Source organism: Loxodonta africana, chromosome 13 (genome assembly GCF_030014295.1).
Source record: "Loxodonta africana isolate mLoxAfr1 chromosome 13, mLoxAfr1.hap2, whole genome shotgun sequence".
NCBI classification, from domain to species: domain Eukaryota; kingdom Metazoa; phylum Chordata; class Mammalia; order Proboscidea; family Elephantidae; genus Loxodonta; species Loxodonta africana.
In genome coordinates, this window is record NC_087354.1 from 39,563,559 (window position 1) to 39,588,803 (window position 25,245).

The window sequence follows — 25,245 nt, forward strand, 5'->3', positions numbered from 1 at the left end:
TTTCAGCTCAGTAATGAGGCCACTCCAGAGGTTCACCATTCAGCCAAAGATTGAACAGGCCCATGGAACAAAACAAGACTAAAAGGGCATACCAGCCCAGGAGGGAACAGGAAAGCTGGTAATAGGGAACCCAGTGTTGGCAAGGGAGAATGTTGACATGTTGTGGGGTTGTTAACCAATATCATACGACAATGTGTGTACTGTCTGATGAGAAACTAGTCTGTTCTGTAAACCTTCATCTAAAGTGCAATAAAAAAAAATTATGCAAAAAAACCTATGATGAATAAAATAACAAAATAAAAACAGGAAAAAAAAGAAAAATTTTTTCCTTTGGCTTTCAAGAGGTCCCACTGATTTTCTTCCTACTTCTCCAGCTGCTCACCTTCTCGCTCTCTTCATGGACTCTTCTTTACCAGACTGAAATGGTAGTAGTCTCCAGGGTCTGTCTTAGGCCCTGTTCTTTTTTCTCATTTGCTAGTATCTCTTTGGGTTAGATCAGCCGTGGCTTCACTAGTCACTATAGCTCTCTACTAAAACTATTACCTCAAGACCCATACACCCCCATCTGGAATTTCCACAAACAGCCCATCCACAACCTGCCTCAAACCTTCTGTGACTTTGTCGCCACTTCATCTAGTCTTCCTTTTACATTCCTATCTCAGCCAAAGGCACCAGATACCTAATTTCTCTAGTTAAACACTTGAGAAAAACCCAGTACGAGAGTTACCCTATACTCCTTCCTTGACCCATTTCTATATGTAATCGATCACTGTTTGAGTTTTCCTCTATTTCCAAAACATTATTTGCATACCTCAGCTTCTCTTAAACCCCACTGCAGTGTTTACATCTTAATTTGGGCTTTATCATTGTTCACTCTAAATCTTACTTCTGCCCCTCCTCATCCCCTAATAATATGTTCTTTATATTGCTACCAGGGTTATTTTTGTTAAAAACGCAAACCAGATCAAGGCAAAACTCTTTCTAGCTCCCTGTCACCCTCAGGATGGGGTAAGTAAGACCCTTGAAGCTGTTCCTCCTTGTTTTCCACCTCAGACTTCAAAACCCCTCATACACCCTGGGCAACATACTACTGTTATACCCAAATTCCCCACATACCCTCTAATTTCCCCACCTCTGCTGTTCTCTCTGGAATACCCTTTCTTTTCTTTATCTGCCTGAGAACTCCTTGATACCCACCAATATGCAGTTTATACGTCATCTCTTTTAGAACTCATTCTTGACGGTTTCAGGCTGGATCAGGTGCCCCCCATCCACTCATATGTCACCTCGCATGGCTCCAACAGAGCATTTATTACATCTGCTGCAATTACAGCTATATATGTCTCAACACGCCTTGAGGGCATAAACTGTGCCCATCTGTCTTTCAGCTCTGTATCCCCATCCCACACTTAAAACCGTGCTTGGCAAACAGCAGTATCCAAAAAAAAAAAAAAAAAACCTGTTGCCATTGAGTTGATTCTGACTCATAGTGACCCTATATATCAATCAAAATTTATTGAGTACACATCTGTGACGGTTAAGGTTCTGTGTCAACTTGGCTGGGCCATGATTCTCAGTAGTTTGGCAGTTATGTAATGATATAGTTTGGCTGGTGGTGCAGTGGTTAAGAACTCAGCTGCTAACCAAAATGTCAGCAGTTCGAATCTACCAGCCGCTCCCTGGAAACCCTACGGGGCAGTTCTACTCTGTCCTATAGCGTTGCTATGAGTCAGAATCACCTTGATGGCAATGGGCTTATAGCCCTGGTGGTGCAATGGTTAAGAGCTCAGCTGCTAACCAAAAGGTTGCCAGTTCTAATCCACTAGCCGCTCCTTGGAAACCCTATGGGGCAGTTCTACTGTGACCTATAGGGTCATTGTGAGTTAGAATTGACTCCACAGCAACAGATTTTTATGGGTAGTTTGGCAGTTATGTAATGATGTAATCTGGCAGTTATGTAGTAACGCAGTCACCCTCCATGATGTGATCTGATGTGATCAGCCAATCAGTTGTAAGGGGAGTTTCTTCAGGGGTGTGACCTGCATCATATAGATGTATATGGATGTTCTGGCAAAGCTTGCTTGTTTGCTCTGGGTCCTGCATCCAGATTGTCATCATTTGACCTCTGTTCTCAGGACCTGAGCCAGCTGCCTGCCATACTGTTTGCTGATCTTGGGATTCATCAGCCTCCACAGCCTGTAAGCCAGCGACCTGCGTCTCACCTGCTGATCTTGAGTTCGTCAGCCCCTGCAGCTACGTGAGTCAGGAGAAGCCTCCAGCCTGACATCTGATCCATGGACTTGGGACTTGCCAGCCTCTACAACCACATCAAGCCATTCTCGAGATAAATCTGTCTCAGAATCTCTCCACAAACACACACACACACATCACTGGTTTTGCTTCTCTAGAGAACCTAGCCTAAGACAACATAATCTTATCCCTTCCCTTGAAATCATCCTCCCCCTTCTATCAAAAGATTTTGTTATTTGCTGTTTCTCTCAGTCCAGAGTGTATAGTCTTTAGTTCACTATTCAAACATGATTTGGCAACTTAATTCAGCTTACTGAATTCCTGATGGCCATTACATCTGGAATACATTAGAAAACAATACTCTATCATTATTACAAATGCCACAATTACAGCAACCATGTCTGTTCAAAGGTCCTCAGAGTTCACGGACATGCTTTATGGGCACGCTACTGCGGGATGAAAGGAGGCACAGGAGAGGGAGAAGAGGAGGAGAAACAGCTTACTGCTTTGGGTGCTCTTATTACAGAAACACATGGACTACTTAGTACTCTTACCACATACTACTTATCCTTGAGTATATATGTGATGTAATACACACGATCACACATACACATATATACTTATACATACAGTGAAACCTGTGAGAGCCACAACTCAATGGAACTGCCTTATTTTTGCAGGTCTCACAAATTTTCCACCTTTGACAGGGTGCAGTCTTACTACTTTTCTATAGCTCTCTATTAGTTGAAAGTATTTGAGCTTTCCTTCTGTGACAGGTTTCTACCTTACAAAGGTTCTGGCTTTTGCAGGTTTTACTGTATATACACACTCACATATTTTGTAAAAGTAAACAATTTCAGCACTTAAGGTGAATTAGCAGAAATCTTAAATGTAAATTCAATTTCCCCCAGTTTGTCTTCACTAATCATCTTCCCATCCTTTAAAGTCTTAGCTTTTTTTACTCCAAAAGGCATGAATTAAGACGAATTCCATTTTTGTGCTTCTAGTAAGTGAAGTTTGAGCCTACACAAATTTGAATGAAAACAAGATAGAACTGTAAGATATACAGTATGTACTCAATAACTAATCTGAAGCATAGCACGCTGAAGAACTACTGCATTTTAGTTTTCAACCTAAAGAGATTCCCATGAGAATCACACCTAGTGCTCCTTGCGAATGGGCCACGTGACAGCCTTCTAGTGCTGTCACCCTCCACCCAGACCAAGGCACTCATCTGACATGGAGACCGTGAGAAAACAAAACCAACAGAAGGTATCACCAGACGTGTAACAAATGCGATGCAAAGCAAGGAGGAGATGCCATTTATAAAGCAGCCTATTCTATTTTTTTAATATTTATTTTATTTTTGATGAAAATGTATACACAGCAAAACACACCCATTTGACAATTTTCACACATACAATTCAGTGACACTGGTTACATTCTTCACATTGTGTCATCATTCTTGCTATCTCTACCCAAGTTATTTTATCATTATCATCTCAGGCTCACAGCCCCCCTAAAACTTCTCATCTATGCTTTAGAGTTACTGTTGTCAGTTTGATCCCATAAAAATAATTCTTTAAAGAAGCACAATGTTCAAGACATTTTTTTTTTTTTTACTAATTGATGCCTACTCTTTTCTAACAGACTCCAGAGCAATTTCTTTTCCCAGGCTGCAAACCAGTCAACATTCAGCTCACACAGCAGAGTTGAGATTCCAACAGAACTCTATTTTGGCCACATACAGTGAGAAGTAACTTATTAGTTGCAAGCCTTGAGCACACAGCAAAGCAGAAACAACTGCCTGATTGCTGATATGAGACTACAGAAACCAAATTACTTGTAAGTAGTGGCTGTGTCCTAAATTGAGACTTCAAATTTTTCTTCTTTTAATTATATCTATGGTGCTTATATATTAAATTGCATAATAAACAATTCATAGAATGACACCAGTTACTTTCAAAATACAAAGTATGTGCCCTAGCAACAGCTGAAGACCTAAAAACATCTATAAGCAACTGCCTTCACGACATCCAACAATTAGTATGGAGAGCATCCAAAAGAACATGGACAACGGTAAAGTGTGTTTGGTAAATGGAGGGCAGCTTATAAGTACCTCCCAGCTAGCAGGCATAGGGACTTTGTAGTCACTCAGATTTTTAATACAGGAGTCATGGCTATTAGAAAGGCTAAAAGCTGAGCGTGCTTAAATCTCTCTTTTGAAGGGCCAGGATGGAACTGAGATCTATCAAAAGATCAGGGCTTTGCCAACAAAGCAGCTGCAGGAGGAGGAGAAGGGGGAGGAGGTAGAACAGGAGATGAAATGTAGAACCTGGAAGCAGCTGAACTGCTTCAGTCACCACCGAGAAAAGCTGAGCCAGTAAGGATGATTTGTGCCAGGACGGTATACTAAAAATATTCACTCTTTTTACAAAGAAAAGGGAAATTTAAGGAAAAGACTGAGATATGAAACTATAGAAATAATTTTTTTAAAACCATGATTTTTATCTTTTAATAAGTCCCTGTTCCAAATTAAGTCATGGAATTTTAAAACTAGGAGAGCCAGTGCTTTGTCATACACCAAGCTGTCATGACAAAAAAGAAAATAAGGCTATCCTGTCGTAAAATTTTAAGTGTATGTTTTCCAGAAGTAGACTTCATTTCATCCCTTTACCCTTCCTCTACATACACACAATGTGAAATCTCTTTTAAAGTAAGGAATTTCATTCTTTCATCAGATTGCTTTTTCTACAGTTTTGAACTAATGGGGGGGGCGGTAATTTTCAAATCCTCTATGAAAGAAACAGATGAGCTGATGAAATACTAAAATCTTCAAAACTACTAAATTCCTTCATTTTCTTAGGAAGAAGGAATATGGAATGAAAGGAGGTACAGCGACCACAGTGAAACTTGCCACTGGCATATGGCAATATTAGAATATTAGAAATGAAACACACTTGTTACCAGCTGGGGAGACAAAACAGCTCCATTGTCAAAAGTGTATCTATATGGAAATTTAGAAATGTGAAGGTGAAAGCATCCCACAGAACATTTGGGTGAAGATAACGGAAAGCAGAAGTGATTTTCTTGCAGTCGTATGTAATAGACGTGGGTGATTCATATGACAAAACTGGCAAGAGTCAGGACAGTGTAGAGCTGAGGGTCCATCTGAACACCACTCAGCTAAAGGCACAGGACCTGACAAATTCTTGTTGCCTTGTGAACTGCTCCTCTGGTACAATTGGTAAAGTGGAAGCGACTGGAATGTTGGGAGGAAAAATAGTCAAGAAGAAAAAGACTGGGCAAAACCATTGTGTACTCTGGTAGACTTCAAGAAAGCAAATTTTCAAGTTAGAAAGCAGAGAGGAAAAAAAACACAGCAGCAGAAATCCATTTTATGTACACATCTTTTATCACTTAATTCAAAGGGTTACCTACACAGTCATATTAGTTTTTATGTCTCTCACTTGTCTCCTGCGATTTAGGAATCACTGGTAGTGCTACATGATACAATTCCGAAAGCTTCCCAAAACTCCACCCTCATGTCATCCCCATAAAACCCTTTGCCATCGAGTCAATTCTGACTCATAGTGACCCTACAGGACAGAGCAGAACTACCCCATAGAGTTTCCAAGGAGCTCATGTCATAAAGAGGGTCTCAAAATCATCCTGACAATAATCTTTTAGCATTGTACTTAACATAATATTCTCTAGTCCAACCATGCTCCGTTTCAATTCTGACTTAGTCTACTAAAATGGTTCATTTCATTAAACATGATTATTCCTTTACCAAGTCCAAACACCAACTGACATAGCTGACTGTGACTCATGGTGACCTCATGTGTGTCAAAGTAGAATTGTGCTCCACAGCGTTTTCGATTGCTAATTTTTCAAAAATAGATCAGCAGGCCTTTCTTCCGAGGCACTTCTGGGTGGACTCAAACCTCCAGCCTTTCAGTTAGCAGCCTGCAGGGACTATATCAAGTCCACTGTCTATTCACCATCAACTTTCCAAAAAGAAAAAAATTAAAAAAATAAAAGACTATTCCAAAGAATTCAAACCTTCTTTCAGAAATTAAACCTATTCCTACCATGATTTTTTGAAGCTATTAAAATACCATTTTTTACCAAATTGGTCAATAATAAAACCAACCAATATTGTTCAAAGATGTGTGAGGATACTACAAAGAAAAGGGTCCTCATGTGTAAGAAGTATGAATTAATACAGAATACTTTTTCTGGGAAGTAATCAAGTAACATGTATTAGTCTGACCATTTACGCTTTTGTACTGCTAATTCTACTTCTAGAAACCTATCCTTAAGAAAAGTCAGATGGGAACAAAAGTGTGTAGAAGGTATATTCATCATAGTGTTATAATACTGTAAGAAAATTATAATAGCAAAAAGAAAAACAAAACACTGATATCCAGACATATGGTTGTATTTTAGCCCTGAAATATTTTGTTAAAGCATAATTTAAAAATATGTTCACGGTGAGTCAGGGGGATAAGACATTTTAAAAATATATCAAGCTGTTAATATTGGTTGCCACTGGGTGGTGAGTTTATGGGTGATATCAGTTACAGTTTTGTTTTTAAAAACTTTTTAGTGGCTTCTTTAAAAAAGCAAATATACTATAGCAAAATCTGCAAAAGCCAGAACCCGTGTAAGGCAGAAACCTGTCAGAAGGAAAACTCAAATATTTTCCATTAAAGAGCAATAGAAAAATGCTAAGACTGCACCCTGTCAAAAGTGGAAAACTTGCGAGACCTAGAAAAACAAGGCAGTCTGGTCAAGTTCTGGCTCTCACAGGTTTCACACAGTTACATAATCGGAAAAATAATATTTAAAATTATATCTGAAGCTGAGACTTTCTGATGCTCTCTTCCAAATGAATTAACTCCAGCTCTGTCCTTAAATCAACATAAAGTAGGCCTCTCTTCAACCCTGAATGGCTTAGGCACCTCTGCCAATCTCCCACATTCATCACTCTTTTCTGGGTCTTTCTGGCTTTGACTCATTCTCCAGGTGTTTTCTGATTATCTCTTCTAAAGCAATTCTGATTCTTCCAGTGCACATTATCATTTTCATAAATATCACCTTTCAAGAAGACAACAAAGTAAGAAAAAAATCCTTCTTGGGGGTGTAAAGTTTTTATAATAAGCCACTTCTGCCACCATCATCAACATCACTGCCATTATTCTTAAAGGAGAAATATTTCAATCCTTTTAAATTGCTATTACTCTGATGATATTCCAAGTCATGCTCCTCAATCCTGCCCTATTTTCACTTGTTCTATATTTGTCTTTTTATATTCATTGCTTATCCAGCCTAACAAAGCTCCTCTATTTAATCCAATTTGTACCTACCATTTGAAAGACCCAAAAGTTCAAGTTGCAATAAATGGAGATCAACCAAAGCTACAGCCAAATTATTTTAACGGCACGGAAACTGGCTATTTTCAGACAGCAGGGCTTCAGGGATCATCTGAGAAGCCTAGAATTTAGACATGCATTTCCTTTGAGACCCTCTGTTTCCACAATCTTCTATACCAGTATATATAACAGCTGATGGTGAGCCAACTCTGACTCATGGTGACTGCATGTGTCAGAGTACAACTGTGCTCCACAGGGTTTTGAATGGCTGATTTTTTCAGAAGTAGATCGCCAGGCCTTCCTTCCAAGGCACCTCTGGGTGGACTTAAACCTTCTACTACTCAGACCTTATTCTACCTGTAAAAAGAATAAGTTATTATTGTAGGAGCCTGGGGTCATTAAGCTTTATAATGTTAGAGTCTGTCCATGTGTGGGTTATGTGTTTAAACCAGTAGCAGCAACAATGTAAAATATAATATGTCAACAACTACAATTAACCCCCTTTTAGTAGATCAAAAACAAATACATAAACACAAACAACTTTTTTCTTCAACTATTGATTCTGTCAAATTATTAAATGGGAAGGGGGAGAGAGAGGAGGAGGAGATGAGGATAATATTTTTAAAGGAAGAATTGAGGCTGCCCATGAGTGTGATTTTTGGGGGGAAGATGTGCCTAGAAATTAAATTCAATGAAGAACTGGATGATTTTGACTGTCTCTGCTCTCTCCATCCCCCTCCCCCATTAACTGTCCGACAGCAGAGACTATGTTTTTATTCTTTATATTTTCCAGAAACAAGTAAAGAGTAGATATTCAACAAGCACGTAATGAAAGAATAATTCTTACGATATACTTGTTTGATGTACGCATAAATTTTATAGAATAAATTTTCTGCAAAGAAATCTAAATTGAATTGGGTCTTATGAAATAAAATTCATTAAAATATTTCAAAGTATGGTAAATACCCTAGAAAGCTCAGGAAATAACCCATTCCTTAAACTGCAACTAAAGAGAGTGTTCCTGCAAATGGCCACCCTGCTGATTCCAAGTTCCCGATGTTATGAGCTCTTTCAGTCAATGATTACTCAGAGCCACAAGGCACTTGGTCAGTGGAGAGATGACTGAGAACATATAAGACTGGAAACATCCGTTTTCTTGTTGAAGACAAATTAAAAGCTAAGTTACAGATCAAGTCTCTTATAGAAACTTGATGCCTTTCCTGGTATGTACCATAACTTGTTTACTGACAAAGTTAGCTTTTTTTCTAGTGAACTGAAAAACAACTATGGAAAAAAACTTGTTAGCTTAAGGTGTGTTCCAATGACACATTCTTTGTCAAAACAGTCATTCATCATGTAGAAATACAGGAGGCAGAAAAACAAATTCCAGGATGTCACATGAACATTAGGGTTTAAAAGTATCCTCAAATGTGTTGGATGTGCTGGAAAACACAAAATACGCAACAAGAGGAAAACACTTGAAATACTTCGTTATAAACTTTTATTTTTTAAACAAGAACGTGAAGGCATAGTTAAACCTTCTTTTAGTAATCTGAACATGCCAAGAAGAGGCAATGTTCCCTCAGCCTTGAAAATGCTCCCCAATGCCCCCCAAATCACCCCTAGATGGGCTTATACTCCAGATTACATTTTGACCTTCTTAAAAAAATAAACAAAAGCTGACCTCCTTGGAGAAGCCTTCTTTGCCAATCTAAAGCAGCCACCCAGTTACTCTATCACATCACCCTATTTGAATTCTCTACCTAACACGTCACTATCTAGTATTTTTCTTTACTTTTGTCTGTCTTCCTCCACCATAAAATTCCCTTAGAACAGCGATCTTCAATCTTCACCGTTGTTTTCACCGTTTTATCAATAATATAAGCACAAAGGAGATGTATTATATTTGTTTCATATTTGCATTACATTTGTTTAACAAAGCAATTTTCCTTAATTATATGCATTCAACAGAGGGGAGTGCGATATGATTTTTTTTTTAAGGAGGAATAAATTTTAAAGGTTATATTTTGCTTTCAAACACGATTCGTATGTATAGGTTTTTCACATATGAGTAAAAGATCATTAGTGAAGGTGCCACATTCTGAAGCTGCTTTTAAAGGCGTTAAAAGGGTGCCTGGCTTTCCTGTGGCACACCCCACTGCACAGGTGTTCCAGTGTTACTATCACCTCTTACACAGATGAAAGGCAAGAGCCTAAATACATGTGTCAGACTGTACACTCTAAGGGCATGGACAAAGCTTCTGTTTCTCTTCCAGTCCTTATTATGCTTAAAACACATTAAGAGTCAAACAGTGAGCAGAACAAAGATGAGCTTAACACACGTAGTAGCCAACTGGTTTTTCTCATGGAGTAGAAAAAGTAATTTGTATAACACAGTATAATTACTCAATTAACTAACCAGAATAAAAACCTGATTATTAGAAAGTACTGATTTAAACTTGTTTTAGACAAGACCTTGGGTCAGATCAATGACCCATCAAATTTGGAATCCTGTCTGGCCTTGGTACAAAGGCACAGTTTACAAAGAGGCTTCTTGTTGTTAGTTGCTGTCAAGTCCATTGCGACTCATGGTGGCCCCATGTGTGCAGAGTAGAACTACTCCATGGGGTTTTCTAGGCTGTGACTTTTTGGAAGTAGATTGCCAGCTCTACCTTTGAGGCACCTCTGGGTGGGTCTGAACCGCCAACCATAATATAACTTGCTTATTGACAAAGTTAGCTTTTTTCTTAGTGAACTAAAAAAAAAAAACTATGAAAAAAAATCTGTTAGCTTAAGGTATGTTCCAATGACTCATTATTTGTCAAAACATCATTCATAATGATGGAAATACAATACATAAGTGCCAGTAGTTCAGAGGAACCCTGGTGGCACAGTGGTTAAGAGCTCAGGCTGCCAACCAAAAGGTAAGCAGTTTGAATCTACCAGCTGCTCCTTGGAAACCCTATGGGGCAGTTCTACTCTGTCCTATAGGCTTGCTATGAGTCCGAACTGACTCAGTGGCAATGGGTTTGGTTTAGCAGTTGAGTGCTTGACCATTTGCATCACCCAGGGACTCCTATAGATAGAAGGGGCTAGTGGCTGTTTATTCCAATAGTCTTTAAAATTTAGCCATGTATCTTCAAACACTCCTAACCTTCTTTAAAAAATCATCATGGGTCTAGCGCTAATTACATTTAAAAGCTACACTACTCCATAAAAGTAAAGAGATCCAAATTGTATATCCTTTCTTTCATTTGTCCAAAATTATTTTCAAGCTACAAGCCCTAATATTCTGGAATTTGGTGAGGACCTCTCTATTCCCATTATGACAATCTTCAGGATTTTATAAATGATTGTTTCCTCTTTTAGATTTTATAAACGATTGTTTCCTTGTTTAGTTTTTGCCTTTCCACAGTTGCTTTCTTAGACTGCACTGTCAAAACAGTCTAGACCAATCAACTTTAACAATTTTGGCTGTTATTATGTCATTTAATGCTGAGCCAGGGTGTTTCAGGTATATGCTTATTTCCACATTGCAGCTCACAGAATGCCAACTGAACCAGAATATGAAGATGAAGACATAAAAACGTGTAAAGATCTTTCCAAAGCAATTAGCTTTAACACTTACCTGAAATCAGTCACTACCATCTGATAGTTAAGAGCCTGTATAACAGAGCCAAAAAGTCTTTACTAAAGTTGCCCAAGGAAACCTGGATGAAGTTCTGATATGCTCTATCTCGGGAATGTTTCTTCTTCCACTTATAGATCCCAAGGCATTAACAAGGGGGGCATTATATGAGAATACACTTATTAGAACTGAACAAAGCATTACAAATTTTCAGGGAGAACCGGTTAACATTTGTTTTACGTACTTCCTCATTATGACCTAATTTTTTTAAACAGACAAGTTAAATAGTGTAGTTGAAATGCTGGTACAAGTTTTAACCATGGGTAAAATCAGTGTGTTCCAGAGAAAGTGACTCTAACCTAGCTACCAAGTTCCTTCCCTTTCCAAATCTTTTACAATCATGCCTTGTTCTAACCCCACAACTAGCGTATGGGACAATCTGGGTTTGAACGCTGGCTCTGCCACACCTTGAGTGTGCTACTTTAACTCAGTAAACCATAATACCCTCATCTGTAAAATAAGCATAATATTCCCTGCCAGATGAGGCTGCTGTCAGGATACTCCATGTAAAGTGCTTAGCGTGTAGTGTGTGGCATGTAGTAAGCACTGGAATGTTAGCTATCACTACCATCATCATCAGATTTCAATAGTTTGTCCCTAAACTAATCATTGGCAGAAGACACATCTAAAACTGTTTCCTCATTAGTTACACTGTATTCACTAATGCTGCTCTATGTTACAATCCCCCCCATAGCTGTTTAACTTCCTTATTATCCCTCACAAAAGATTTAGTATGTACTAACCAAGAAAAAAGGTGTTTTTACAACACAGTATGACTGTAGTCTTGATAACTCACCATGAAAAGCACAGCTGAAGTTCAACATAACCTTCGCTGAAGTTAAATACTACCAGTACATACATTTTCTTATACAACTTCCATAGGTTCAAGAGTAATCACTTAGAATTAACTGATATTTTAGAATAAATGAAAATTTAATTCTTTAAAGAAAATGATTCCTGTATTTCTAGTATTTTGTTACATTAACAATAATTCTAGTCCTTCAGCTTGAAAAACCCAGAACCCATCTGACAGTACCTATATTATTCTTCACAGTTATACCCATAAAATCACAAGGAACTGTACAGGTACAAAGCTAAGTGTCTGCCCCTTAAGGACCTCAGTTTTGTTTTGTTTTAATTGTACTTTAGATGAAGGTTTACAAAACAAACTAGTTTCTCATTAAATAGTACACATATTGTTTTATGATGCTGGTTAACAACCTCACATATCAACACTCTCTTCTCAACCTTTTACCCTGTTACCAGCTTTCCTGTCCCCTCTTGCCTTCCAGTCCTTGCCCCTGGACTGTTGTGCCCCTTTAGTCTTGTTTTGTTTTATGGGCCTCATCTTTGGCTGAAGGGGGAACCTCAAGAGTTACTTCAGTACTGAGTTAAAACGGTGTCCAAGGGCCACACTCTCAGGGGTTTCTCCAGTCTCTGTCAGGCCAGTAAGTCTGGTCTTTTTTGTGCGAGAATGCTCAAGGAATGTTCTGGGGGCTATGGACAGAGAAGTCCATAGTGTATAAACAGATGATGTATAGCAAGGAAGGAAAGGTGATTTGGAACCAGACTGAAGACTTATGTTCCAATACCTGGTGCAGGAGGTTGAAACTTATTCTACTGTCTAAGTTTTTTGGGGGTTTTGTTTGTTTTTAATAAAGTGATGTGATGGAGGAAATGCTTCATAAGTTTTATCTGGGCTCAAGGTCCAGATGGACTGGAGGGTGGAGAGACTGATAGACAGGAGCAACACAGGTTATTACAAAAGACCTGGTTAGATAAGGACTTGAACTAAGATGAAAAGATGACACACATCCCTTTCTTTGGGGGCGTGTCCAAAGAAAATTTATAAGGCACTTCTTATTGAAAGTTAACTCATCACTTTCAAAACCTTGTTACATTAGAATCATATTTAACCAACGTTTATAACCTCAGGCTATCCATGCCCATGATCAAAACAAACAGACTGATGGGGCTTCTAAAGTCGAAACCCTTCAGTGTTCTGGGCTGATGACCAACCAGCTCTCTACGCACAAAGATCTCTAAGTCAAAATCCCTCACCCCCGACTCAGTAGCGTCCCCGCAAATCTGCCGCGTTTGCTCACAGGCCTCGGGGCTGCTACGGGACCTGCGGGGCTCCGGGCCCTGACACACAAAGCGGAGCCTGACCCTTTGGGGAATATCCTGTTTCGAGCCCGCTGTCCTGAAAGAATCTGTAACGAGAGCTCTCTCCTCTCCCAGCAAGCTGCTCCAGAGGGGAGACAGGGGCCTCGGCCCAGCGCCGCCTGGCAGAGCCCCGGGCAGGGAGCCAGCGGCCCGGGCACCGGCCCCAGCGCCGAGGCCTCCACGGTGGGGCCGCACGCAGCCCCGACGGCGTCCCTCCGCCCCCCACGCCCGGGCCTCCGTCCCGGCCTACACGCGCCTCCCCGCGCCTCAGGCCCCGCCGCGCCGGGCCCGTCCGGGCGCCTGGGCCAAGGCCTCCCCGGCCGCGCCGCCGGCCCCGTCCTCCCGCGCCCGCCGCGCCCGCTCACCCAGAAGATGAGGTTGAGAAAGACCAGCACGGTCTTGGAGGAGGTGATGCCGCACTGGCCCATGGCGCTGGCGGCCCGCTGAGGCCCTGCTCGGCGAGCGGGGCTGCGCTCACCGAGCCAGGGGGCAATGGCGACGGCGTCTCCCGGCTGCGAACTGCACGGCCTGTGCGGCACTCCCGCAGCCCCCGGCGCCGTCGCGCTCCCCCGGCCCAGCAGCGCCCGCCTCCTCCGCGCAGCCGCAGCAGCTCCCCCAAGGCCCCCGCGCGGCCCCTGGCAACGGAGTCCCGCCCACCGCGGCCGGCCGGAGGCTTCAGCCAATCGCTCCCGCGGTGGCTGCAACGAGGCCTCGCCCCTTAAAGGGGCCGAAGAGTCAGAGCTTTTTCTTGGCCTCTGACCGCCCTTGGTTGGGGAGGGTCTCTTGGGGAGGTTCAGGTGGACCAGGCCCACTCCCGTTGAGCTACGTTAACTATACCAGCCTTTTAGATGATTCAGATCCCACAGAGTTGTCTTTCTACCTGGTTCGTTCTCCCCTAGGAATGTCTGAGACAGTAATCTCTCCCACCCCCACGTCAAGACTTTCCTGACCAGGTACGTCCCCAGGCAGCAATGTTTGGGAGAAGTACAGTGAACTTCAACAAGTATTTATTGGAAACTTATTGTGCCCGACACTACGCTACCTCTCAGAAGTCTTGTCAGAAAGGAGGAAAAACTGGTAATGGGGTGAGCAAGGCAGAGACATGTTTGAGTGCGTGTGTGGTTTGAGGCAATGTAGAACATCAAGTCTACGCCAGGATAGTACATTTTGGACCAAGATTTACACCCATTACAGACACGCCCCTTTACATTGCAGCATTTCACAATCTTCCCCTATCTTGCAACAGTTTTAATAATAAACACTTACTGAGTGCTTATCATTTGCCAAACTCTTTACATCCATTCCGTCTCTTATCCCGCCAGGAGCTCCTTGGAAACTCTATGGGGGCAGTTCTACTCTGTCCTATGGGGTTGCTATGAGTCGGATTCGACTCGACAGTACTGGGTTTTGTTTTTACAACCTTAGGTGGAAGGTACTATGGTTATCAGCCTCACTGAGGGAGGAGGTGGTCTACCGCAGAAACCACATTCTTACCCACATACTAAACTGCCACTGCTCACTGTCTTTCCTGCCATTGCAGATCCTGCATTCCCACCTCCACTGGGCTCTTAAAGAGACCCACTTATTACCCCTTAATCAGCTCACTGTCCCACCTTTGCCACTTCCTGCAGCCTCCCTAGCTAATCACCTTCCAGAGGCCTCTCAGCAAGACCTTCGCATTCTATTCAAGCCACCCGAAAAAAACCCCAAAACCAAACCCACTGCCATTGAGTCAATTCTGACTCATAGTGACCCTACAGGACAGAGGAGAACTGCTGCATAAGGTTTCCAGGGCTGTAGATCTTTACGGAAGGAGATTGCCACGTCTTTCTCCCAATGAGCCAATGGTGGGTTCCAGTCGCCCACCCTTAAGTTAGTAGCCAAGTGCTTTGACCACTGCACCACCAGGGCTCCTTGCACCAAACCACAGTAGCCATTTACTCATTTATCAAATTTTCAACAAGCACCTCCTCTGCGCTTCACTTTTCTAGGTTTCCGCAGTGAGCCAGACAAATTTTTGCCCTCATGGGGTTTACATTCTGGTAGAGGAGGCAGATCATAAACAAATAGGTAGGAAGGTATATGACATGATGTTGGGTTGGGATAGGCCACAATTCAAAGGAAGGGGATAGATTGATGAGGGAAGGCCTCTCTGAGGGGAGGACCTTGGAGGGGACCTGAATGAAGTGAGGGAGCAAGCCTTGTGAGCATTTGGAGCAGAAGCAGCAAGTATGAAGGCCCTGAGGCAGCAACATGCACAGTGTTCTGGAGGAAAAGGAACACCAAAGAGCCTGGTGTACTGGAGGTCAGTAGACGGCAGAGAGTGAAGTCAGTAGGGCCAGATCACCAAGGGCCGAGTAAGCCGAGCGTGATGGCAAGACTTGGCAAGGCTTTGAGTAGGCTGCTAACACAATCTGACTTAAATTTTTAAAGTAACATTTTTGTGTGTGTGTGGTAAATATATTTGTAACAAAACACTTGATATTTCAACAATCTTTACATGTACAGTTTAGTAACTTTAATTATGTTCATCATGTTTTCAACCACCACCCTTTGTTGTTGTTATTAGCTGCTGTTGACTCAACCCCTGACTCATGATAACCCCATGTGTTACAGAGTAGAACTGCTCCATAAGGTTTTCTTGGCTATAATATTTATGGAAGCAATTCTCCAGGCCTTTCTTCTGTGGAGCTGCTGAGTGGGTTCAAACCTCCAACCTTTAGGTTAGCAGCCATTAAAAAACTGTTTGCATCACTCAGGCTTTTTCCACCACCCTTGCCCATTCCCAAATCACATCATAACCCTTAATAAAAGAATTGAGTCCCCTGAGCATTGAGCCCTCCTTTCTTCCTCCGACTTTCCAGTCCCTGATAACCACAAAATTTTGATCTGTATATACTTGCCTTCATTAAATAGGTGAAAGAATACAACCCTGACGCACACCTTTCCTGACTTTAAACCCATCAGTATCCCCTTGTTCTGTCCAAACAACTGCCTCTTGATCTATGTAAAGGTTCCTCAGGAGCACAATTAAATGTTCTGGAATTCCCATTCTTCGCAGTGTTATCCATAGTTTGTTATGATCCACACAGTCAAATGATTTTGCATAGTCAATAAAACACAGGTAAACATCCTTCTGGTATTTTCTGCTTTCAGCCAAGATCCATCTGACATCAGCAATGATATCCCTGGTTCCACCTCCTCTTCTGAAACCAGCCTGAATTTCTGGCAGTTCCCTGTCGATATACTGCTGCAGCCGTTTTTGAATGATCTTCAGCAGAATTTTGCTTGCATGTGATATTAATGATATTGTTTTATAATTTCCACATTTGGTTGGATCACCTTTCTTGGGAATAGGCATAAATATCGATCTCTTCCAGTCAGTTGGCCAGGAAGCTGTCTTCCATATTTCTTGGCATAGACGAGTGAGCACCTCCAGTGCTGCATCTGTTTGTTGAAACATCTCAATTGATATCCCATCAATTCCTGGAGCCTTGTTTTTTGCCAATGCCTTCAGAGCAGCTTGGACTTCTTCCTTCAGTACCATCGGCTCCTGATCATATGCCACCTCTTGAAATGGTTGAATATCAACTAATTCTTTTTGGTATAATGACTCTGTGCATTCTTTCCATCTTCTTTTGATGCTTCCTGCATCATTTAATATTTTCCCCATAGAATCCTTCACTATTTTTTCTTCAGTTCTTTCAGCTTGAGAAACGCCGAGTGTGTTCTTCCCTTTTGGTTTTCCATCTCCAGCTCTTTGCACATGTCATTATAATACTTTATTTTGTCTTCTCGAGAGGCCCTTTGAAATCTTCTGTTCAGTTCTTTTACTTCATCAATTCTTCCTTTTGCTTTAGCTGCTCAACACTCAACAGCAAGTTTCAGAGTCTCCTCTGACATCCACCTTGGACCTTTCTTTCTTTCCTGCCTTTTCAGTGACCTCTTGCTTTCTTCATGGATGATGTCCTTGATGTCATTCCACAACTCATCTGGTCTTCGGTCACTAGTGTTCAATGCGTCAAATCTATTCCTGAGATGGTCTCTAAATTCAGGTGGGATATACTCAAGGTCATATTTTGGCTCTTGTGGACTTGCTCTGATTTTCTTCAATTTCAGCTTGAACTTGTGTTATGAGCAATTGATGGTCTTTTCCACAGTCAGCCCCTGGCCTTGTTCTGACTGATGATATTGAGCTTTTCCATCATCTCTTTCCACAGATGTAGTCAATTTGATTTCTGTGTGTTCCATCTGGCGAGGTCCATGTGTATAGTCGCTGTTTATGTTGGTGAAAGAAGGTATTTGCAGTGAAGAAGTCGTTGGTCTTGCGAAATTCTATCATTTGATCTCCGGCATTGTTTCTATCACCAAGGCCATGTTTTCCAACTACTGATCCTTCTTCTTTGTTTCCAACTTTCGCATTCCAATCAGTGCATCCTGATTGCATGTTCGATCAATTTCAGACTGCAGCAGCTGATAAAAATCTTCTATATGAAGAAGAACGGGGCATCAAGGTTGGAGGAAGACTCATTAACAACCTGTGTTACGCAGATGACACAACCTTACTTGCTGAAAGTGAAGAGGACTTGAAGCACTTACTAATGAAGATCAAAGACCACAGCCTTCAGTATGGATTACACCTCAACATAAAGAAACAAAAATCCTCACAACTGGACCAATGAGCAACATCATGATAAACGGAGAAAAGACTGAAGTTGTCAAGGATTTCATTTTACTTGGATCCACAATCAACAGCCACGGAAACAGCACTCAAGAAATCAAAAGACGCATTGCATTGGGCAAATCTGCTGCAAAGGAACTCTTCAAAGTGTTGAAGAGCAAAGATGTCACCTTGAAGACTAAGGTGCGCCTGACCCAAGCCATGGTATTTTCAATCACATCATATGCATGTGGAAGCTAGACAATGAATAAGGAAGACCGAAGAAGAGTTGACGCCTTTGAATTGTGGAGTTGGCGAAGAATATTGAATATAGCATGGGCTGCCCAAAGAACGAACAAATTTTTTTTTTTTGCCCAAAGAACAAACAAATCTGTCTGAGAAGAAGTACAACCAGAACGCTCCTTAGAAGCAAGGATGGCAAGACTGCGTCTTACATACTTTGGACATGTTGTCAGGAGGGATGAGTCCCTGGAGAAGGACATCATGCTTGGCAGAGTACAGGGTCAGTGGAAAAGAGGAAGACCCTCAACGAGGTGGATTGACACAGTGGCCGCAACAATGAGCTCAAGCATAACAGCTACAGTAAGGATGGCGCCGAACCGGGCGTTGTTTCGTTCTGTTGTGCATTATGAGTCAGAACTGACTTGACGGCACCTAACAACAACAACATATACTTGCCTGGAAACCCTGGTGGCATAGTGGTTAAGTGCTATGGCTGCTAACCAAAAGGTCTGCAGTTTGAATCCACCAGGAGCTCCTTGGAAACTCTACGAGGCAGTTCTACTCTGTCCTATAGGGTCGCTATGAGCCGAAATCGACTCAGGAGCAACAGGTTTGTTTTTTTAGGTTATGGGTTTATACTTCCCTATTCTGGATATTTCATGTAAGTTCAATCATATAATATTTGTCCCAGTTACTTCACTCAGGATAATATTTTCAAGTTTCATCCATGTTGTAGGATGTATCAGGATTTCATTTCTCTTTGTTGCTGAGTAATATTCCTTTGAATGTATATCTCACATTTTTGTTTACCCATTCATTTGTTGATGGACATTTAGACTATTTCCATTTTTTGACTATTGTAAACAGTGCCGCAGTGAACACTGGTGTACAAATATTTGCTTGAGTCTGTGGTTTCAAGTCTTTTGCATATATACCTAGGTGTGAAATTGCTGGATCTTATGGTAATTCTATGTTTAACTTTTTGAGGAACTGCCAAACTGTTTTCTACAGTGACTATACCATTTTTATTTAAAGTACCGTTTTTACCATACCAGGTATGTTCCGGTTAAATTTTTTTTTTTTTGTACTTTAGATGGAGGTTTACAGAGCAAACGAGTTTCTCTTTAAACAGTTAAAGCCTATTTTGTTTTGTGACAGTGGTTGCCAACCCCACAACATGTCAACACTCCCGCCTTCTCGACCTTGGGTTCCCCATTACCTGCTTTCCTGTCCTCTCCTGCCTTCTCATCCTTGCCCCTGGGCTGGTGTGTCCATTTAGTCTTGTTTTGTTTTATGGGCCTGTCTGATCTTTGGGTGAAGGGTGAACCTCAGGAGTGACTTCAGCACTGAGTTAAAAGGGTGTTGGGGGCCATACTCTTGGGGTTTATCCAGTCTCTGTCAGACCAGTAAGTCTGGTCTTTTTGTGTGTGTGTGTGTGAGTTAGAATTTTGTTCTATATTTATCTCCAGCTCTATGTGGGACCCTCTATTGTGATCCCTGTCAGACAGTCGGTGGTGGTAGCCAGGGCACCATCTAGTCGTGCTGGACTCAGTCTGATGGAGGCTGTGGTAGTTGTGGTCCATTAGTCCTTTGGACTAATCTTTCCCTTGTGTCTTTGGTTTTCTTCATTCTTCCTTGCTCCAGACGAGGCGAGACCAGTGGAATATCTTAGATGGCCACTCACAAGCTTTTAAGATCCCAGACGCTACTCACCAAAGTCAAATGTAGAATATTTTCTTTGTAAACTATGTTATGCCAATTCAGTTAGATATTCCCTGAGATCACGGTTCCCACGGCCCTCAGCCCAGTAATTCTTTTGCTCAGGGAGTTTGGATGTGTCTATGGAGCTTCCATGCCTTTGCCTTGGACAAGTTGTACTGGCTTGCCCAGTATTGTGTACTGTCTTATCCTTCACCAGAGTTAACCATTTATCTATTGCCTATTTAGTGTTTTTCCCTCCCACTTCTCCTCTCTCTCAAACCATTAAAGATTGTTTCTTTTTGTGTGTAAACCTTATCATAAGTTTTTACAGTAGTGGTCTCATACAATATTTGTCATTTTGTGGTTGACTTATTTTACTCAGCATAATGCCCTCCAGATTCATCCATGTTGTGAGATGCTTCACAAATCTGTCATTGTTCTTTATTGTTTCACAGTATTCCATTGTGTGTACGTACCACAGTTTGTTTATCCATTCATCTGCTGATGGGCACCTAGGTTGTTTCCATCCTTTTGCTATTGTGAACAATGCTACGGTGAATACGGATACACATATGTCTATTCGTGTGATGGCTTTTATTTCTCTAGGATATATTCCTGGTAGTGGGATTGCTGAATCATATGGTATTTCTGTTTCTAGCTTTTTAAGGAAGAGCCATATCATTTTCCAAAATGGTTGTACCATTTTGGATTCCCCATCACCAGCGCATAAGAGTGCCAACCTCACCTCAGCCTCTCCAACATTTGTTATTTTTTGTTTCGTGCCAGTAATGTTGGGGTGAGATGGTATCTCACTGTGGTTTTGATTCGCATTCCCCTAATGGCTAGTGATGGTGAGCATTTCCTCATGTATATGTTAGCTACTTGAATGTCTTTTCGGTGAAGTCCCTGTTCATATCCTTTACCCATTTTTTAGTTAGATTATTTGTCTTTCTATTGTAGAGGCATTGGATTTTCCTGTAGATTTTAGAGATTAGACCTTTTTTCATAGCCAATTTTTTTTTTCCCCAGTCTGTAGGTTCTCTTTTTACTCTTTTGGTAAAGTCTTTTGATGAGCCTAAGTGTTTAATTTTTAGAAGATCTCAACTATCTAGCTTATCTTCTGGAGTTTCTGTGTTGTTAGTTATAGTTTGTATCCTGTTAATGCCTTGAATTAGGTCCTCTAGGGTTGACCCTATTTTTTCCTCTATGATCTTTATAGTTTTTAGTTTTATATTTTGGTGTTTGATCCTTTTTTTTTTTTAATTTTTATTGTGCTTTAAGTGAAAGTTTACAGAAAAAGTCAGTCTCTCATACAAAAACTTGTATACACCTTGCTATATGCAAGGTGGTGTGGCAGTTAAGTGCTATGGCTGCTAACCAAAGGACTGGCAGTCCAAATCTGCCAGGCGCTCCCTGGAAACTCTATGGGGCAGTTTTACTCTGTCCTATAGGGTCACTGTGAGTCGGAATCGACTTGACGGCACTGGGTTTTATATGCTCCTAGTTGCTCTCCCTCTAACGAGACAGCACACTCCTTCCCTCCACTCTCCATTTTCGTGTCCATTCAGCCAGCTTCTACCCTCCTCTGCCCTCTCATCTTTTCTCCAGTCAGGAGCTGCCCACAGAGTCTCATGTGTCTACTTGATCCAAGGAGCTCACTCTTTACCGGTATCATTTTCTATCCCATAGTCCAGTCCAAACCCTGTCTGAAAAGTTGGCTTTGGGAATGGTTCCTGTCTTGGGCTAACAGAAGGTCTGGGGACCATGACCTCTGGGGTCCTTCTAGTCTCAGTCAGACCATTAAGTCTGTTCTTTTTGTAAGAATTTGAGGCCTGCATCCCACTACTCTCCTGCTCCCTCAGGGGCTCTCTGTTGTGTTCCCTGTCAGGGCAGTCATCGGGTATAGCCAGGCACCATCTAGTTCTTCTGGTCTCAGGCTGATGTTGTCCCTGGTTTATGTGCCCCTTTCTGTCTCTTGGGCTCATACGTACCTTGTGTCTCTTGTGTTCTTCATTCTTCTTTGCTCCAGGTGGGTTGAGAGCAACTGATTCATCTTAGATGGCTGCTTGCTAGTGTTTAAAACCCCAGACGCCACTCTCCAAACTGGGTTGCAGAATGTTTTCTTAATAGATTTTATTACGCCGATTAACGTAGATGTCCCCTGAAACCATGGTCCCCAAACCCCTGCCCCTGCTATGCTGGCCTTGGAAGTATTCAGTTTATTCAGGAAACTTCTTTGCTTTTGATTTAGTCCAGCTGTGATGACCTCTCCTGTACTATGTCTTGTCTTTCCCTTCACCTAAAATAGTTCTTTTTTTAATAATTTTTATTGTGTTTTAAGTGAAAGTTTACAAATCAAGTCAGTTTCCCACACAAAAACCCATACACACCTTGGCACCCCTATCACCCAGTGCTGTCAAGTCGATACACCTTGGTACACACTCCCAATTACTCTCCCCCTAATGAGACAGCCCACTCTCTCCCATCACACTCTCTTTTCATGTCCATTTCGCCAGCTTCAAACCCACTCCACCCTCTCATCTCCCCTCCAGGCAGGAGATGCCAACATAGTCTCAAGTGTCCATCTGATCCAAGAAGCTCACTCCTCACCAGGATCCCTCTCCAACCCATTGTCCAGTCCAATTCATGTCTGAAGAGTTGGCTTCGGGAATGGTTCCTGTCCTGGGCCAACAGAAGGTCTGGGGGCCGTGACCACTGGGGCCCTTCCAGTCTCAGTCAGACCGTTAAGTCTGGCCTTATGAGAATTCGAGGTCTGCATCCCACTGCCCTCCCGCTCCCTCAAGGGTTCTCTGTTGTGTTCCCTGTCAGGGCAGTCATCGGTTGTAGCCAGGCACCATCTAGTTCTTCTGGTCTCAGGATGATGTAGTCGCTGGTTCATGTGGCCCTTCTGTCTCTTGGGCTCGTAATCGCCTTGTGTCCTTGGTGTTCTTCATTCTCCTTTGATCCAGGTGGGTTCAGGCCAATTGATGCACCTTAGATGGCTGCTTGCTAGCGTTTAAGACCCCAGATGCCACTCTTCAAAGTGGGATGCAGAATGTTTTCTTAATAGATTTTATTATGCCAATTGACTTAGATGTCCCCTGAAACCATGGTCCCCAGACCCCTGCCCCTGCTGCACTGGACTTTGAAGCATTCAGTTTATTCAGGAAACTTCTTTGCTTTTGGTTTAGTCCAATTGTGCTGAGGTCCCCTGTATTGTGTGCTGTTTCCCTTCACCTGAAGTAGTTTTTATCTACTATCTAATTAGTGAATGCCCCTCTCCCACCGTCCCTCTCTCCCGCATCTCGTAACCACAAAAGAATGTTTTCTTCTCAGTTTAAACTATTTCTCAAGTTCTTATAACAGTAGTCTCATACAATATTTGTCCTTTTGCAACTGACCAATTTCACTCAGCATAATGCCTTCCAGGTTCCTCCATGTTGTGAAATGTTTCACAGATTCCTCACTGTTCTTTATCGATGTGTAGTATTCCATTGTGTGAATATACCATAATTTATTTATCCATTCATCCATTGATGGGCACCTTGGTGGCTTCCATCTTCTTGATATTGTAAACAGTGCTGCAATAAACATGGATGTGCATATATCTGTTCTTGTAAAGGCTCTTATTTCTCTAGGATATATTCCAAGGAGTGGGATTGCTGGGTCGTATGGTAGTTCTATTTCTAGCTTTTTAAGGAAGAGCCAAATCGATTTCCAAAGCGGTTGTACCATTTGAGATTCCCACCACCAGTGTACAAGTGTTCCAATCTCTCCACAGCCTCTCCAACATTTAACATTTTGTGTTTTTTGGATTAATGCCAGCCTTGTTGGAGCGAGATGAAATCTCATTATAGTTTTGATCCGCGTTTCTCTAATGGCTAATGATCCTGAGCATTTCCTCACATACCTGTTAGCTACCTGAATGTCTTCTTTAGTGAAGTGTCTATTCATACCTTTTGCCCATTTTTTAATTGGGTTATTTGTCTTTTTGCAGTTGAGTTTTCGCAGTATCATGTAGATTTTAGAGATCAGGCGCTGATCAGAAATGTCATAGCTAAAACTTTTCCCCAGTCTGTAGGTAGTCTTTTTACCCTTTTGGTGAAGTCTTTGGATGAGCGTACGTGTATGATTTTTGGGAGCCCCCAGTTATCTAGTTTTTCTTCTGCATTCTTTATAATGTTTTGTATACTGTTTTTGCCATGTATTAGGGTTCCTAAAAGTTGTCCCTATTTTTTCTTCCATGATCTTTATTATTTTAGATTTTATATTTAGGTCTTTGATCCATTTTGAGTTAGTTTTCATGCTTGGAGAGAGGTTGGGTCTTGTTTCATTTTTTGCAGATGGATATCCAGTTATGTCAGCACCATTTGTTAAAAAGATTGTCTTTTCCCCATTTAACTCTTTTGGGGCCTTTGTTAAATAGCAACTGCTCATATGTGGATGGATTTATGTCTAGTTTCTCAATTCTGTTGCATTGGTCCATGTATCTGTTGTTGCACCAGTACCACACTGTTTTGACTACTGTGGTAGTATAATCTAAAATCAGGTAAAGTAAGGCCTCCCACTTTGTTCTTCTTTTTCAGTAATGCCTTATTTATCCGGGGCCTCTTTCCCTTCCATATGAAGTTGGTGATTTGTTTCTCCATCTCATTAAAGAATGTTGTTGGGATTTGGATCAGAATTTCATTAAATGTATAGATTTGGTAGAATAGACATTTTCACAATGTTAAGTCTTCCTATGCGCGAGCAAGTATGTTCTTCCACTTATGTAACTCTCTTTTGGTTTCTTGCAGAAGTGTCCTGTAGTTTTCTTTTTATAAGTCTTTTACATCTCTGGTAAGATTTATTCCTAAGTATTTTATCTTCTTGGGGGCTACTTTAAAAGGCATTGATTTGGTGATTTCCTCTTTGATGTTCTTTTTGTTGGTGTAGAGGAATCCAACTGATTTTTGTATGTTTATCTTGTATCCCGATACTCTGCTGAACTCTTCTATTAGTTTCCGTAGTTTTCTGGAGGATTCCTTAGGGTTTTCTGCATATAAGATCATGTCATCTGCAAATAGAGATACTTTGACTTCTTCCTTGCCAGTCTGGATGCCCTTTATTTCTTTATCTAACCTAATTGCTTTGCTAGGACTTCCAGCACAATGTTGAAT

General features: G+C 41.5%; 1 protein-coding gene across 1 annotated transcript in view; it reads right to left on the reverse strand.

Moving 5' to 3' along the window:
• TSPAN3 (tetraspanin 3) overlaps nt 1-14,009 on the reverse strand; it is a 28,649-nt gene extending 14,640 nt beyond the window's left edge. Inside the window, exon 1 of the mRNA XM_003413833.3 lies at nt 13,848-14,009. Coding sequence (XP_003413881.1) covers nt 13,848-13,910 — 63 coding nt within the window. The 5' untranslated portion in view covers nt 13,911-14,009. The remainder of the gene's footprint in view (nt 1-13,847) is intronic.
• Nucleotides 14,010-25,245: the final 11,236 nt, after the last annotated feature.